Raw genomic sequence first — 18,828 nt, 5'->3', positions numbered from 1 at the left:
GCTATTGATCTTAAATAGCAGAGTTACTATCACAAAGCCACAGATATACACACTCAGTGTAACTATTGAGTGATGAGACAGCATACCCCAAGGCCAGATGGGAAAATCCATCTCATTGCTTTGTAGGAGGGAAACAAACATGTAGTAAGTTCTTCCTAGGTGCCAAGGACTGAGCTAAGCCCTGGAGATAGAAAAAGAAGCTAAAATAAAGACAGTCCTTGCCATCAGGGAGCTTCCATTCAAAAGGAGGAATGTAATTATAGCATATTTATGACTATATAACTACCTCATAGAATCATAGCATCGTTAAGTTGGAAAAGACTTTGGAGAACATCTAATCCAAAACTCTGTGTGTGGAAAGAATTCTCTCTCTCCCTCTTTGTATGTATGTATATGTATGTGCGTGTGTCTATACACACAAACTCACACACATATATTATACATATATATTTATATATATGTGTGTGTGTATATATATATATATATACATATATATATATATATATCTTTACCTCATAGGGTAACCAGGGGTTCCCCACACCTGGAGACTATATTATTTCCAATATCTTAGAAAAAAAGTTTTCTCCTGATATAATATCTCCTTACACTTCCACATTCTCCTCAAGTTTCCGAAGACATTTTTTCAGAAGTTGAAAACAAGGAAGCATTTCCTGCCAATCACTTCTTTTCAAGGGTACAGCACAATCACCCCATTTTCTCTCTTTTAGATCCACAAGTTTATAGATTTTAAACTGAAAGAGACCTTAGATGTCATATACTCCTTATCTCACAGACTGAGAAACTGAGGGCAAGTGTGATTAGAAGACTTTTCAAAGATCACATAGTTAATAAGTAGCAAATTTGAAATTCAAGACCAGGTCCTCTGACTCCAAACCCATGATTCTTCCTGCTACAACACGTGTCACATAAGTTACTAGATTGTCATTTCCATCATGTCCATGAAAAAAAGGGAAATTTTTTTTTACCTTTCCAAAGGTCAATTATACATACCCCTTCTGCACTGATACCCACAAATTTGCAATAAAGATTTGTCAAACTTCACCAAATACATTAAGCCAGATGCCATAATAATAATAATATAAAAGTGAATGTTGAAAACTATATTTATATGTCATTTGAAAAAATAAACTACTATTAAGTGGAAAAAATAATAACTAGCATTTACAAAGTGCTTTAAAGTTTGCAAAGTGCTTAACAAATATTATCTCATTTTCTCCTCACAACAATCCTGGTAGTAAGTGCTTTTGTGGTCCTCATTTCCCAGATGAGGAAACTGACAAAAAAAGAAGTTTAGTGACTCATCCAAGGTCATATAACTAAGAAGTATCTGAGGTTGAATTTGAACTCATGTCTTCCTGATTGCAAGTCTGTTACTCAATTCACTATGCCACCTCACTGTCTCTAATGTTGTCTGCTCATATATCTTCCTGCCTTGACTCAACCCCCACAAACACTTTGCACCTGTTACTACTTCTGCCATGAAATTTAAAATCTAATAACCATTTACAATGAGAAAAAGAGTGGCAAAATTTTTGGACAAAGGTTTTCCATTAGATTTCATTGCTGGTTCATCAGTACTGAAGGGAATTCCATAATTATGATGCAATAATAACTTATTTATAGAGCCCTTTAAGGTTTAAGAAGCACTCTCCTCACAACAACCCCAATTTTTCAGATAAGAAGACTAAGTCTCAGAAAAATGAAGTGGTTTGCCAATGCTCACACATAAGATTATGCCAGAGGCAGAATTCAAGAGATCTCCTGACTCCAGGTCCAGTATGCTATACACCAGACTGTCTCCATATTAATGCAACAGACTAAAAATATTTTAAGACAATTGCAATGAGAAAGGAATTTCATGATCAATCAATTTGAAATGTGGAGAGTTCCAGAACTGATACATAGACCTCCAAAATCATACCTCTCTGCTAGCCTGATAGCTAGTACCAAGATTACTTTCTGAAGAAGCATTAACGCGGATATTCATTCTTTCCCTTCCCTTGGCCTAGGCTTTTTCTTCCTTGTGTCACAATTGCTACAAGCCATGATCCTGGATGAATATGGATCTAAAGGAACACTAAGTAGTACTAATGATGGCATATAAAAATACAGTTATTGACAACCAGTACCCTATACTTAAAGACCTAGAGGGCTTTCCTTTGGCAAAATCTCCTTTGCTGGCTGAGTATTGGTAGTGCTTTCGTTCCCTTCAGTGGGCCTATATCTAGGCCTCTGAACTCAACTGTCTTTAATTGCTCAAAAAAGTTTTGAGACTTGGCTATCTTATCTGTAGCCATCCCAAAAGGCCAGCAATTCTTGCCTACTTAGTATTTCTAGCTTACCGTGGGAAAAAGGCGACTAATTCTAGTCGTCGTCATGTGTATGAGAAACAATATGTATGTGAATAGATGGAAAGATAGATAGATGGATGGATAGATGGATGGATAGATAGATAGAGATAGATAGATAGATAGATAGATAGATAGATAGATAGATAGATGATAGATAGATAGATAGATTAGATAGATAGATAGATACATACATACATAGATAGATAGATAGATAGAAAGAAACATCTAATGATATATACACGCAGCTAGATGGAACAGTGGGAAGAGTGTCAGACTTAGAGTTAGAAAGACCTGAGTTTATTTGCAGCCACAGACACTTACTAGGTGTGTGACTTTGGACATGTCGCTTAACCATTCTATGCCTCAATTTCCTCATCTGTAAAATGAGGATAATAATAGCACCTACCTTCCAGGGTTATTGTGAGGATCAAATGACATTGTATTTGTGAAGTGCTATGCAAACCTTAAAGCCCTATATAAATGCAGGCCATTGTTGTTATTATTACTATTATTTAGCTATCTGCATTTAATCAGAAGCATGGAAGATAAAGCAGATAGAAAAATTGACCTTAATACTGCCTTTCAGCTTCCTGAAATACCTCTAATACAACTCACAGAAGATTGTTTAAGTCTCATGCCTAAAGTCCCAGAAATTGAAAGCCAAAATGATAATTTGCATGGAATAAAAATTTCCTTGGCAACGAGAGAGTTCATCTCACTTAGTCTTTCAAACATTTACACATGATTATTTGTTGTGATAGCCTCTGACTAGGATCTTGTCAGATTTCACAGTCTAAGCAAACCATGTCTGGATGGCAGTGAAATGAGAAATTTTGAAAATTCAGCTACTGAGGTCTAATGATTCAATGAGTACCACTTGACTTTCTGAGGAGGCAATTTAAAGCGCCAGTTGAGATGGCTGTTGGGTCAGACAAGATATCATATGAGCTCAATGGGACTCTGAGTAAATGCGAGTTCTTCCAAATCCTTAAGAAGTTTCAAAAAATTATAAAGTTAGCATGATGCAAGTTGCCACAACAGGACCAGTAGCATATTTTAAATTCTAGGTTCCTAAGTCAAATTCAACAAAAGAGGACCCTTTCCAAATGACTCTTCCCCCAGATAGTTTGGCCATGCATTCTGAGGGATCCTTCTTTTCCTGGTCCCAAGAACTGAAAGGGCTTTCCTAAGCAATAAGTATATCCTCTAATCCTGACTAAATTTTAACCAAGCAATTATATTATTCTTTAATTTCTTAATGGGTAAGTCATTTTTTTCAAATTTCGCAACTATTGATCCTTAATAATTAAATATTATAAAGTAAAAGAAGCTTAGTAAAGTGGGATCTTGCTAATTTCCCTGTCAGTCAATAATGAAATTTGCTATATTTATCATATAAACGAAATACAGTTCATTTCAAGAATCAAAGAACTGTTCAGTCACTTAACTAGTGACCATGACCTTTGTCTGAGACAATTCTTAAGACTTTGTCTCATGATCTGAGCTCTTAGACTTTTGGAGATGATATTATATTGGAAAACAAAGTTGGAACATGTGCCCAGTACCCCCAACAAAATTACTGCTATTTATTTTTATATTGAAATGAATCGGAAAAAATAACAAAACCAACCTCAGAATCTTTTAGCACTAGATATGTGTAATGCCAATACAAAATTCAGTTTGAAAAATTTCACCCAAACCCATACCTAAATGGTACACTTGAAATAAGCTGAAAGCAGTATTGTGTAACAGAAAAAAATAAATAAATAAACTTTGCATTTGGAACCACTGGTTTTAGTCTCAGATCTGCCCCTAGAGAGTCACATGACTTCATTGACCTCAGTTTCCTTGTTAGTAAAATGAAAAGGTTGGGTGAAATAATCTCTGAAGTCTCTTTTAGTTTTGACATCAGCCTATATATTTAATCAATAGTAATAAACAGAAATTTGTTAACTGCTTACTATGATCCATATTCTATGTTAATAAGCATAGACATTGAATAAAATAATTTCCCATGTGTAACCACAAAAAGACATAAACATTCACAATGGTGCTTTTCAGATAACATGACTTAAAATGTGCAGGCAAGACACTGTGACACAAACATTCTAGTTCATTGGAGCTAGGAAGACCTTAATTCAAATTCAGCCTCTGATACTTACTAGCCATGTGACCCTGAGCAAGTCACTTAACCTCTGTTTGCCTCAGTTTCTTCAAAAGTAAAATGAGAATAATAACAGTCCTGATTACCCAATGTACTTGTGAGGATAAAATGAGAATTTATTTGTAAAATGCTTAGCATGTGCCTAGCACATCTTGGGCACTAAATAAATGCTTGTCTCCTTCGTTTCCTTTCTAGTAAACTTGAGGCAGTATAGCATAACAGAAATGTAGGACTGTGAGTCAGGAAAAAAGCTAGGCTTGATCTCCTTCCTTTGATACTAGCTATGCTTGTTCAAAGGTACCTTAATGTCTCTAAGCCTCAATTTGTCTGGAATATGGAAATAACAGGGTGGGAATTAGATGCGTGATGTCATTGGCATAGATTGACAGATGATGAAGCTCTCTTTACTATTGCAGGTCACCACATTCTTAGTCTTAAGGAGTTGCTGAGGTCCCTGACAATTTAGGCAACTTGCCTGGGGTCACACAGCTGGTAACCATCAGAAGCAACACTTGAACCCATGTCTTCTCCCGGCTTCAAGACCAGCTCTCTATCCATCAGAGTCTAAACCACACTTCCTCTCAAATGGAAATAATAATCATCATTATTATTGGTATTTGTATTACCTATGGCAACTACCTCTCAGGATTGTTAGAAGAATCAAGTAGGAAAATGTATATTAAGCATTTTTTTAAAACCTTAAAGCACTATGGATGTCAGCAATCATAGTTATTATTCATTAAATAACATGCAATGGCAGCCTGAGCACTCAATCTTGCCTCTACTCCAGATTCACAGTGGTTACCATGGGGGTGATACTTGATTCATTTCTTCCTCACCCTTAAGTATGCAGATGGTACAACAACCCACTGGCTTGTGACAATCTGATATTACTTGGGACATTTCCTAGCATGAGCACTTATAGATGTTTCAGGAGACCATATGGAAGAATGTGTGTCACACAATATAAATGCTACCTATTAGGCATTCCTATAAATACAGCTTTACCTTTGAAGAAGGTAATGACATAAGAACCTGACGTTGATTTGAAGAAATCTTCCATTCATCGTGGAATTAGAGGTCTGCAAGCAATCTTGATTGTAAGGGCATACATTTAATTATTTTCTTTACAGGTCATATTAGCCTCAAACCACAAATTCTAGATGAAGACAACCCAGATCCAGAAGAGTAGGTTCCATTACTTCCTTTGATAATTGATCTTTTTCTTTCACTGAGATTTCCCCCAAATTCAATGCAAATCCAACTTTTCTTCTCATTTCTTAGTGAAGAAAACTGACTTCCCATGTGTCAATTAAAAAAAAACCCTCAGTGTACATTTTAGACCCCATGCACTTACTTTTGCTGCAACCAAATAGGTTTTGAATATCCAAATGACTTGCACCAGGAACACAATCATCACACTTTAAGCTAGTTACAAACTGTTTACAGAAACATTGACCAGTGACCAGATGACAACTTTCATTCAAGGCTCCAGGGAGATGACAGTTGCATGGGTAGCATCTGTAAATAAAATAAATAAACCATCAAAGGAAAAGGACATCGGACTCGTTCAGTCATGTTATTTAGAGTAGTCAGTCATTTAAAGTAGGCCATAAACTTCAAAGGGTAAGATAAATCTATTTTTCCCATGCGATAAAGAATTGATGAATACAACCCAAGTGACTCAAAATCTTGCTCACACCTCCCCCGCAAAATCTTCCCTGATTTAACTAATCGAAGTCCTCATTGCAAGAGCTGTGTCTTCTAATTCTTTTTTTTTGCATTATTCTAAAGCATCTAATATAATAATCTGCCCAGTGGCATCCTACTGAGAGAGACTAACTCTCTCAGAAAAAGACTCATCTGTTTCCTCATCCATAAAATCAATCAACAAGTAAATATTTATTAAGTGTCTACTACATACTAGACACTGTGCTAAGTACTGGGGATACAAAAAGAGTCAAAAGACAATACCTGCTCTCAAACAATTCACTATCTAATAGGGAAGACAAAAAGGAAATAAATGTGTAGGAACAAGCTATATACAGGAAAAATAGGAAATAACTACAAGAGGGAAGGCACTAGAATTAAGAAGGGTTGGTAAAAGCTGCCAGTAGAAAGCAGAATTTAGTTGGGCCAGGGAGGCCAGTAGTTGAAGTTAAGGAGGCAAAGCATTCCAGTAATGGGGGACTGTCAGCAAAAATGCCTATAGAAGTGTCTTATGCATGGAACAGTGAGGAAGCCAGTGTCACTGGAATGAAGAGTAAAATGAAAGAATTGGACTGGATGACCTGGAGTAAGATCCCTTTCCAACTCTAAATCTATGAGCCCATGATCCATTATTTTTTTTTAACTATAGTTACTAAACTTATAGGAACAGAAAAATGCCGCAGACATAATAAAATTGGCCTTAGACAAGCCTCTCTGATAGGGAACATAACATCGTACAGTGGAAACAGGAATGGAAGCAGAGTCAGAGTCCCTGGATTTAAATCTTGACTATACTACTTAATATCTGTGTGATATACAGCAAGTAACTTAGTCCAATATCCTCAACTATAAAAATCAAGGGATTGTACTAACTGACCTCATTCAAGTTCTAAATCTCTAAACCTGTTATATCCATGTGGATATGATACAGGCTGGTACAATTTGGTGGATTGGTTCTGGTTGAACAATGGAAACCAGATAGCAATGATTATCGACAGATGCAAATCTGATGGAAGGTTTTTACTGGAGTATACTTCATACCTCCATTAGCACTTGTTTTTCTACTTGTTTTTCCTACTGTGTAGGAGGTCTAGAGCCACCAAGTTAGAAAGCCAGACCAATTCATACATGAACATACCCTCATGCCACAAAATGATGCAGAAAGAGGCATGAATCAGCACACCACAACATAATTGTTACACATTTCTGTTCCTTTGTAGATCTTTACTCAAACTCTCACCAGCCCCTGACAACCACCAACCTTCAAGTACCATTATACACTCTACACACCAAACTATCTCACTACCAAGTAAGCATCAAGCTCATACATCTACCACCATTCATAGGTCAACAGCCTTCCTTGGCATTCCTAAATACGCTGATGAAACTAGCTACCCTATCAACCTCCTTCCTCATTAGCTGCTCCTATAGCAGTGAGAGGTACTGAGAGAATTTTCCCTTCAGGCAGCAAGTGAGAGTAACCTGAATGTTCCTCTATTTCCCAAGCCCACTGCTCCCAATCTCCTGATGTAAGGGGAAATATTTGAGCTGTCTTCAAACATTTGTAGGACTGTCATTTGGGAAAGGAATGAGATTTGTTTTGGTTAGCCTTAGGGGAGAGCTAAGACCATTTACTACAAGTTACAAAGAAGCAGATTTTAGTTTAGGTAAGGAACAAACTACTGCATGTATCCATTAGTGGAATGGTTGGCAAAGAAGGTGGTGAGTTCCCCATCACTGTAGAGGTCTGTAAGTGGAAGGTTTTTACTAGATGATTACTCATCGGAGGGGGGAAGTTACGTGCTTCCTAGATACTGGAGAACCCTTCTAATTCTGTGTTTCCCTAATTTCCTTTAAAAATGCATCAGATTTGAGAAAAGGGATTATTTTCATAGAAAAATGACTTTAAATGTTGCCAATATTTTAACATAGGTTGAATTTCCATGGTTAATTTTGTGCAGTAAATTCCTATTTTTCTAAAATGTTTGGGGAATGGAATTCTGATAGTTATCAAATATGTTCTACGTGGATTATTAATTTTCAAATAATTAGAATACAATAAATGCATTTCACACTCAAGTTTTAGGAAGCAAATTTAATCTTTGGTATTCAGAAAACATTTCAGAACTACTTATGTTCATCGTTAATTATCATTTTGCAGGACTATGTAATAGTCATAGGAGATTGGGTTGAAGCTATGATGATCCCATGAGAAATTTTGAACACTGATGTAGTGAATAAATTTCTGATTTTTTGTTCATCTTTTGCACTCCAAAAAAAAAACATGCAGTTATTTTTAAAAAGCACTATTAGGTGTATTTTTATTGTTGTTGTTATTTCAGATTCTTGGTAAACATAAATTTATGAAAGATATAAACTTTGACAGCACTAAATAATTTTTTTATCTCAGGAAAATAATGAGAAAAATAATAATTTCCATATGATTCAAATCAAACCACAAACTTTCTTCTATAATATCAGCCATGATATTGGCATGCCCTCATCACTCAAAGGAGAGGAAAAAGATCAAAAGCTCCTTGAAAGCAGGGACTTTTCTGCCTTTCTTTGCATCTCAGCACTTAGCACGGAGCCTAGTCTATAGTAAGAGTTTGATAAATGCTTTTTGACTAATCTTCCAATTAGATTATACTGAAAGTCTTTTCAATGCACCCTTTCCAAGTCAAGTCCAGCCAGCAAACAATTATTAAGTTATTTTGATGTGTGAGGTTTTGTGTTAAGCACTGGGGGAACAGCTTCTTCAGGGCTTTTAATTTTATTGCATGACACTGTCAAGACAACAGCACCATCTTTCTACCTCCTCCTCTCTGTGAACCAGAAGAACAATCCAATATTTCATGTACCAAAGAGGAGAGAGCACATTTTCTTACAAACATAAACAATATTCTCTGAGTTGATTAAAGGCAGTTGATATCATTTAAACTTGAGCAGATAGGTGACACAGTGAATAGAGTGCCTGGCCTAAAGTTAGGAAGACTCATTTTCCTGAACTCCAATCTGGTTTCAGACATTTACTAGCTGTGTGACTGTGGGCAAGTCACTTAACTCTGTTTACCTCAGTTTCCTCTTCTGTAAAATGAACTGGAGAAAGAAATGGCAAACCACTCTAGTGTCTTTGACAAGAAAACCTAAAATGGAGTCACAAAGAATTGAATATGGCTGAAATGACTGAAAAACAATCATTTAAATTAAATCTGAAGAATTTCTTCATTAGCTAACAGTTTATTTTTTTTTCAATAATATAACTAACTTCCAAATATCTGTGCCCATGCAGGAGAACACTGGCACATGCAATCCAAAGAGCAGGGCATGATTCAAAAACCATAACTAGATTAGAAAATCCTTGGGATCAAGGACTGTTTTTCATTAATAACCTCTGTCAATAAAGTGCTTTAGGGTCTACAAAACGATTTCTTCCCAACAACTCTTTAAAGTAGATAGAGTAAATAGTAAGAGTTCTCATTTCCAAATAAAGAAACTGAGGCATGCAAAATTTATGTGACTTGTGAATGGTCACAAAGCAAATAAATGGAAGAATTAAGATTCAAATTCAGGTTTCCTTACTCCAAAACCAGCTTTTTCCGGTATACTATACTATACAGCAGCTAAAGTAATGTTTTGCATATAGCAGGCTCAATACGTATCTGCTGAATGAATGAATGAATTATCCAATTTATCTTTGAATGACGTATGACTTCAATTATGTTTGATGAGTTAATATCAGGATTGGCATTCCCTGGGCAGATATGAACTGATGATGACAATGATAACCAATACTTATCAAACTTTTAAAAATTTTTTACATATGTTATCTTATTTGGGCTTCACAACAACCTTGTGAGATAGTTACTATAGAAATTTTTATCTGTACAAGTTACGTGATTTGTCCAGGGTCACATAGCTCTTAAGGGTTAAAGGCAGACCTTCCTGACTCCAGATCTTACTCTTTTTCCATGATGCCACATTGCCCCAAAATTGATAGTAGGTGTAAAAAAAATGCCCAAAATGAGACAGTAAGGCCTAAATATGCAGGCAACAAAAAGTTGAATTATTGAAGGAAAATTCCTTGAAGGGAAAGTCACTAGGGCCAAGTCTAAAATCTTCCCCTATCATGATCCAAGGGGAATCCAAATCTAAGTTTTCCAATGTTTTTTGTCAATATTCTTCAAAAATCTATAATTTAATCACCAAGCACTCTCCTCCACCAACATGAATCATAAGGCCTCCAGACATTCATGAGTTCTGATTGCCAAAAAGCTTCATCACCTGGAGAACAACCTTCTGGTGATGAGCCTCTCAAATTTGGCTAGTTGGGTCCTAAGCTGGCAGTCAGACAATTTATCACTACGCCCTTTCTCAAAGACTTCCCAATTTGGTAGGATTGCCAACCTTGTACTTTACTGGATAGCCTTCAGAAACCCAGAGTTGCCTCCACATTGTAATAAGACATTGGAGTGGAACTTGTCTGGTGGAGGGGGTTTCTCCTTTATGCATCAAATGATGGATTATTTTCTTCCATTCCCTCCCTCAGTTTAGTGACTAGGAAGAAAAAATGTAAGTTTGTATGAAGGTTCAGTGGTAACTAATGGGGGTGGGGAGCGAGTGAGAGTTGAAGGCTGGAGGAAAGAGAGAAACTTAATAGTGGCACTTGGAGACAGGAAAAGGTCACTAAAGTTTTGTCCTCATTTTGTATGGGGAAGATGGCACTGAAAAACTGGAAAACCATAGAGAATTATTTTCAATCAACCTTACAAAAGACTATAGAACTAGAGATCCATAAAGTATGGCAGGAAGCTAGAATCTCAAGAAGAATAAAATTATCCCGTTCTCCAACACTTTAACCTTCAGAGAGCATCATGGTGAAAAAAAGACTGATGGGGACAAAGAACCTCTCTGAGAAGCCCTCATTTTCAGAACTATGATTAGAACATTATTATACATGTTGGGAACTAATGGTTTTTCATTCAAGAGTCTTGATTTTGTTTTCCTCCTTTTAATAAAATTTTAAGAGGAAGCTAAATGCTGTATTTGATAGACAGCAAGACCAGAGTTGAAATCCTACCTCAGGCTTGATGGCTCAATAAGATCTCTTCTGGGCAGCTAAGTGGCACAGCACACAGAGTGCTGGGCCTGGAGTCAGGAAGACTTATCTACCCGAATTCAAATCTGGCTTCAAACACTTACTAGCTGTGTGATCCTGGGAAATCATGTCACCGCATTTGCCTCAATTTCCTCATCTGTAAAATGAACTGAAGAAGGAAATGGCAAACCACTCCAGTATCTCTGCCAAGAAATGGAGTCATTAAGAGCCTTTACAAGACAAAGAACAAGATTTCTTTCAACTCTAAATCTATTATTCTAGTTTGTGATCAGAATCTACGATTTGATAACTTGGTATCTGTTCTACCTGCTAAAGAATTAAATTTTAGACTACCTTTTGTTGTTACTTAGCTATGGGTGAAAGGAAGAATACAGTGTGGTAGAAGGGAAAGACTGGAGGCAAAAGACCCAGGTTCAAACCCTGTCTCTTCAATTTCAGCTTCTCCATGCATTAAATGAGGGGGCTGGATTTGATGGCCTGTAAGATCCTTTCCAGGTCAAGATGTAATCCTATGAAAATACTATGATATAGAATGTATGCACTTTCCAGGTCTGTATCAGGATACTAGGGGTTACTGTGCATATATTTTCTCAGGTTTCCCCAAGTAAAATTATTTTTACTTGAGTCAAGTTACCTTCAAAATTAAGTCAAAGTCAGTTATCTTCTCTTGAGTCAAGAGAGGTGAGAACATTCTCCAAAGCATAACCAGGCCCTGTTCCTCACACATAAGTCTAGGAAATTTTATTTAGGCCACAGAAATAATATCAGATGCCATATTTCTAGTTCTGCCCAGTGAGTATCATAAGACATACTTCATAGTAGTAGTAGTCTGTAGTTAGTAGTAGTTTGAGATCAATGACTATAACCAGGGACTATAACCAGTGAAGCAAGTATTAGGGAACAAACTATCAAGTTATCTATCTGCAATTTCTGGGCTTCAGATTTGCTCATGAAAACTATCGCACTGGCATTTTATTAACTGTGATAGGAACTGAAACGTGTTACCTTCAAAAAGAATTACTCTAACAATTAGCCCACGGCAATGGCATTGATTAGCATAAGCAATTTTGGCACCACAAATTATTAAGAACAAAAAAAATTGCATATGCCTAAAGACCACCTCTAACACAGGGCCCTCCATGTGGCACATTTAAAACAAGTTTAAGGATATCATTCTCCTATCTTTTCTATCCATCAAAGGTCTTTCTTTATTAGAGTTCCTCTACCCACTGCAACTCTGATTGTGTGATCTCCTGGGTAATCATTCAACACCCTTAAAAAGGCTGATAAAAGCTAAAGCTGCAAAATAAACTGCAAATTTGTTTTATGGACTAATATCCCTCTGGGAATAAATAAAGTACATTCTCTCTTGGAAACCACTATACTCTAGTTTGCCCTTTTTTTTAGAAAAAGGGAGAGAAAAGGACATTTTGGTTTTCCTTTTCGGAAAAAAAAAACTGTGCTGGGTTCTTTCATCTATACACATAACCTCAACAATCCCCCCTTCATATAATGGTTTTTGTTTAGACTATTTAGTTATTTCCACAGCTAAAGAAAATTGCCCTTTAAAAAAAAAAGATTGAAGAATCCTGAGGGAGACAAAGATGTTTTATTTGTCCTTAATTTCATTTCACACTGTTACTTAGCATATATGGTTTGAGGGGGTGGGGTTGATGTTGTGGTGACACTCACAAACATTGAGAGATGAGCTTCTGCTCCTGCAACAATTATTTTACTGCACCACTCACAAATAAGGGTCTCCTGAGTATTTCTGTTTTCATTACCATTCACTCATGAGACAATCAAACTTATTTTACATACAGTACATTTACAGTAATGGTTCCCAGTGTCTAACATTGTTCCTTTCCTTGATGTAGCTCCCTTCTCTCCCAGCCAACTACTACTCATCTAACTTCACCATCACTCAATCAATATCCATGGGACATTAACCTCCAAGCCCAAACTAAATAAATCCCTTCTCATGAAAGCATACTGTATTTTGGGTAATTAAAAATGACTCTGCCTCATTTTACAGCCCCTTATCTAGGCAGAAGCCTGACTGTTGAGATAATTGTTTGCTTTTGGTTGGTGGGAATTCTGCCTGACAGGAACCTTTAGATTGGATCCTCTCTAAATGCAGTTGCTTGTTCCTCTAAAGTAAAGCCCATGGGGGAGTTCTGATGATTAAGATTTAAGTCTGATGATGCCTCCAAATTTCACAGACCCACAAATGTAATTTTTCTACATTCTCTAGGACTGTTTACCAAATAAGCTACAAGTTTCATGTCATTTTATAAGCGCTTCCTCCTCAAGAGCTCCTCTTAAATGAGATCTATCTCACGTTTATTAAAACAGAATTATATATAATAAAAGAAAAGACATTTTCAACTTGGAAAGAGAAAAACCAAGCTAAGATGAATTGCAATATTGATTTTGCCAGGATAAATGGTTTTTGTAATATTAATATAAAGAAACCTTTATTACATTGACTCTCTAGGTACGGCTCAAGCCTCTCCCGCAATCTGTTTAAAATCTTCATTTTTCATCCTTATGGGAAAACCTCACTTGCTAAATGGATTTCATAAACAGTAATCTGTCAAGATTTATATAGATAAACAATTTGTGATGTTTATTGACCAGTTCATTACAGTAAACAAAACAAGAGTAAAGCATTGCTAATCTTGGCCAGCAATCATGACCATCATAGCTCTGTTTGGACCTCTATGTAACTCAGTGTTGCCTGAGATACAAATGGGAAAACAGTTAATTTGCCTCTGTTTTTGAGATCACAAATCTCATATATTTTCCTCTCTTAAGAGCTTCCTCCCCATCCCCCAAGTCAGGTGTGAAAATAAAAAAGGAGTCAGAACCTGTTTAACATCATAAGAGTAATACCTCCATTACAAAAAAAAAAAAAAGATGCATTGGAAAAACACAGTTTGTAGACAGAAGCTTCATTTTTGAAGATAGAAATAGTAGGGAAAAAAGCATTGGATTTAGAGTCAAAGCTTCTGGGATTTTACCTTGGTCAAGTCAATTAACCTATTTGGGTCTCAGTTCTTCATCCCAATGAAGGAATTTAATTAGATGGATGCTAAGGTCTCTTCTACCTCTAAATATGTGAACCTATGATCCTATGAATAGAAGGCAAGCAGGAGGAGGCTACCTCCTTGGCTAGTTTATCTTCTAGGTCACTAGACTAGGTCACTTCTCCCTCATTCCATGTTCTCCAGCCATGGTGGGCTAGGCCTTCTGGTTCTCATCCAGTGGATAATGACTTCCCTGACTTCCTCCAAGATTCAACTCAATTCCAACCTTCTCCAAGAGGTCTTTCCAAGGCCCCCTCAATATGAGTGCCTTCTCTCAGAGATTACCTCCCATTTACATTGATATATATCTTTTATATACATAGTTGTGTTTGTGTATCACTCCAATAGAAAGTGATCCCCTTGAGGGCAGGCACTCTGGTTATGCCTTTCTTTGTGTCCATAGGGTATAGCAGGACCTGGCACACTTAATAAATGCTCTTTGATTAACTGAATGGCTGACTGAAAGGGATCTTAAAGATCAGCAAGGTAAAAAGTGACTTGCTCAAGGTTACAGAAGCAGTGAACAGTAGAGCTGGGATTCGAACCCAGCATGCAGAGGACACAACATATTTTTTATAAAAGCACATCTTAATGCCTCCTTTCACACCATGTAAACATTTGTTGTGTGATCAGACAAGCCCCACATGTTACACAGTGAAGTCTCTAAGTCTCCCCTGGACAATAACACACAAGAGTGGAATGTTCAAATACAAAAGGGTACAATTTTTCAAATATTGCCAATGGTACACAAAAGCTTTATTTCACTGCTGGTGCCCCCTTAAGCTTCTACTCTTATGATTGAGGGGTTCATAAATTAAGATAATCTTCACAAAACTGGGTACCTGGAGCAAAAATAATCATGGAGGTGCCATAGAGGAAGCTCTAAGTTTTGACCCACAAACCCTAGGTTGACAGCAACAAGGTACAGGGAAGGGAAAGCTGTTTGAAGTCAGCAGACCCAGATTTGAATCCCAGCTCTACTATTTCCTATTTATATGACCTTGGGCAAGTCACTTAACCTTGCTGTGCTCCAGTTTCCCCATCTGTAAGATGATATCACTGAACAAAATGACCTCTGAGGACCCTCCCAGCTCCAGATGTATAATTTTTCTAAACTACCTCTAAGGTCTCTTCTAGCTCTGAACCTATGATTCCATAAACACCTCAGCTAAGAATGCTATAAGGAGAATGGACTGAAGTATTGTACATGACACTAGTGAAATGCTCAACATCCTTTGGGGAACAACTGAGAATATTAAAAAAAGTTCTCAAATCTGTACTGGAACTATCACTCTTTCCCCAATATTTTCTATTACCATATTATAAAAAGAGACAAGTTGACAAGAAATGTATCTGACTGCTTTATTCTAATTTACTTCTTTCAGTGATCTAGTTCTGACAGAAAACTCCAACTGAGCACAGTTTGGAATTTTGCATGTCATTTCTACACATGACCCAATGTCGTATTAAAATGTTCACATATAAAAAGAAATGCAAAAATGCCCACCAAAAAAATTTTGGGGTCACATGCAGGATTTTCTTTGCATTCATCCTAAGGGATTGCTAGTGCCTTGAGGACAGGGACTGTTTTTATTTTGGGTTTTGTATCTCTAGCACCAAGTAGAGTTCCTGACTGTGCTTAATAATTATTTTTAGTATAGTGGAAACAGTGCCAGATTTAAGAGTAATAAGATCTTAAATTTTAACTCTGCCTCTGACACCAATTTTCCGTGTTACTTTGGGAAAATTACTCCATCTCTTGGGACTTCAGTTTCCATATCTGCAAAATGAGAGGGTTGAAATAGGTTGCCTCTACTTAAAGGTTGCCCTTTTAGTTTAATGATGATTCTGTGATCTTCTGGATTGATTTAAAGTCCTAAGAGCTTGAGGTAAATCCTATAGATTCCATATATAGGCTGGAGTCTGGCTGTCCTCAATTGAGGGTTCAAGGGAAAAATTATATTCCAGGTATAATTCTGCTGATAAGCAGAAAAACTAGTTTTCAACATAAGGAATTTAAGAACAAGTTAAATCAATAAGCATTTATTAAGCATCTACTGTGTGTCAGGAATTATCCTAATCACTGAGGATACAAAGGAAAACAAAAAGTCAGTAGTAGTAATAGTAGTAAGTAGTAGTAGTAGTGGTGGTAGTAGTGGTGGTGGTGGTGGTGGTGCCTATTATGTGCCAGGCACTGTGCTAAGCATTTTTTACAAATATTACCACTAAACTCTCAAGGAGTTCGAAGTCAAGACTACATGCAAACAACTACATACAAACTAGATATATGCAGCATAAAATGGGACTAATCTCAGAAGGAAGAGACCAAGATTAAGGAAGGAAAAAGGCTTGTTGTAGAATGTGAAATTCTAGTTGAGACTTAAAGGAAACCAGGGATGCCAGGAGGCAGAGACAAGGAGGAATAGAATTCCATGGGGAGCAACCAAGCAAGATGCTTGGAGGAGGATTATGCTCAGTGAAAAGTGAAACAATGCAAAGGCCAGTGCCACTGGATAGTAAAGTACATGGAGATGAGTAAGGGGTAAGAAGATCGAAGAGCCAGGTTATGAAGGGCTTTCAAAGCCAAATAGAGAATTTTATATTTAATCCTGGAGGACATAGGGAATAAGAGAAAATAAGATTCAGGCATTTTCTCTGGCTGTCCTTCATGCCTGGAATGCACTTCCCTGTTTATCTCTGCCTACCGACGTCCCTGGCTTCCTTTAAGTTTCAGCTAAAATCCCATCTTGTACAGGAAGCCTTTCTCAACTGCTCTAAATTCTAGTACTTTTCCTTATTTACCCTATATATAGCTTGTTTGTACCTCTGCTTGTTGATTACCCAATCAAATGATGAGCTTCTTGAGTGCAGGAATTATCTTTTACCTCTTTTTTTACCCCTAGCACTTAGCACAGTGCTTAGCACATAGCAGGTACTTAATAAACATTGATTGACTAATTGACAGGTGGTAGAACAATGTCTAACAGAAATGGCATATCTAACTGAGGTTTAGAGTAAGGAATATGTACAAGTATAATATGGGGAAAATCTGTTGGATTATACAGAATAGGGAAGGTGTGATTAGTTAGTCAATAAACACTTAGTAAGCACCTACTATGTGCCAGGCTGAGAACCCAAGACAGAAATTATTTTTACACATGGTAAGTGAAGATAGCATTATTAAATTCAGTATGTTAAATATGGATCTTAACTATGAGTTGACAATTGTAGGAAAGGAGCTGAACACGTTTCCTTTTGTGTTGCATTATTTGGGGATCAAATTCTATTTACTTTTTTATTCCACTGATTTTCAATGGGCCAATCATTTTGCTTCACTGTTTTCTGTGCTGGGTTTAGTCGTGTTTATTTCATGTGACAAAAATAAATGGAGGGAATTTTGTTCTTAGATCAGTTTGTGGCATCTCTACCCCTCCCCCATTGTTCTGTTAGGTGCCTTTTGAAGAATGAACTACTGAAGAATAAAAACACAGGTGGTTTGTCAGACTGGATAGAAGGAACTTGTTTTGGCTCTAGGGAGCATGAGATGAATATAAAAGCAAGGAACAAAAGGAAAAACATAAGATATAACTGAGCAAAGTGAAGGGAACATGAGGGAGAGCAAGAAGAGATGACACCTGTGAGAACGAGTAGAGGGTCTTTAGGGAGAGCTCAGTATACTTCAATAGGAAGAGCAGATGGGTATTCGATTTCCCCCCCATACAAAAGAACACAATGACTTAATACATGAGTTTAAGTCAAGTCCTGGGCCTAAATTTTCTCTTGCTATGTAACTACATAAATTTCCTGAGATATGTGGGTATTTTTCCCTCAGCCCAAAAGAGATAACCACATTTTTGATAGTTCCCCATATTTATAGTTATCTCTGCACTAAAGTTTAGGAGTATTTTGAAACAGTAAATGGCATATGTACAATAATAACCAGAAGTCATCAGGGAGATTTCCACATCTTTCAAGAAATAAAAAAAGACATATTAAAGATATTTTTATCACTTTCCAACTATGAGAGAGAGAATAAATCGTGTCTTTTCTCATGGTCATACTTGCAGGTTACCTATTGACCTTTCATGCTAAGGAATTTCCTCTGTGATGATGATCAGTGCTGAAGAGAAAGGACACAACAGAAACGATCAGTTACCCTTGAGCAGGGGGGTCATTCCAGATGCATCCACATTCCACATGTCGAGTTTTACAAAAGCACTACCATGCTTATATACTTTGGTGACAGAAGGGCAACAGGGCTTCATTTTCCTTCTCAGCTCAAGGGTACACAACATGGCACTAAGACTTAGAGGAGAAAGAAAATGTCTAGTGCGTTCATCTCACTGACTCTGTTGGCCATAATGAAGGGATTTT

General features: G+C 36.9%; 1 protein-coding gene across 1 annotated transcript in view; it reads right to left on the bottom strand.

The window, feature by feature from the left end:
- USH2A (usherin) overlaps nt 1–18,828 on the bottom strand; it is a 944,914-nt gene that overhangs the window by 745,569 nt on the left and 180,517 nt on the right. Inside the window, exon 14 of the mRNA XM_027871555.1 lies at nt 5,894–6,057. Within this exon, the coding sequence (XP_027727356.1) occupies nt 5,894–6,057 (164 nt within the window). The remainder of the gene's footprint in view (nt 1–5,893; nt 6,058–18,828) is intronic.

Source organism: Vombatus ursinus, unplaced genomic scaffold (genome assembly GCF_900497805.2).
Source record: "Vombatus ursinus unplaced genomic scaffold, bare-nosed wombat genome assembly UNPS02014798.1, whole genome shotgun sequence".
In the NCBI taxonomy this organism is placed as follows: Eukaryota; Metazoa; Chordata; class Mammalia; order Diprotodontia; family Vombatidae; genus Vombatus; species Vombatus ursinus.
This window is presented reverse-complemented; position numbering and strand designations above follow the sequence as displayed.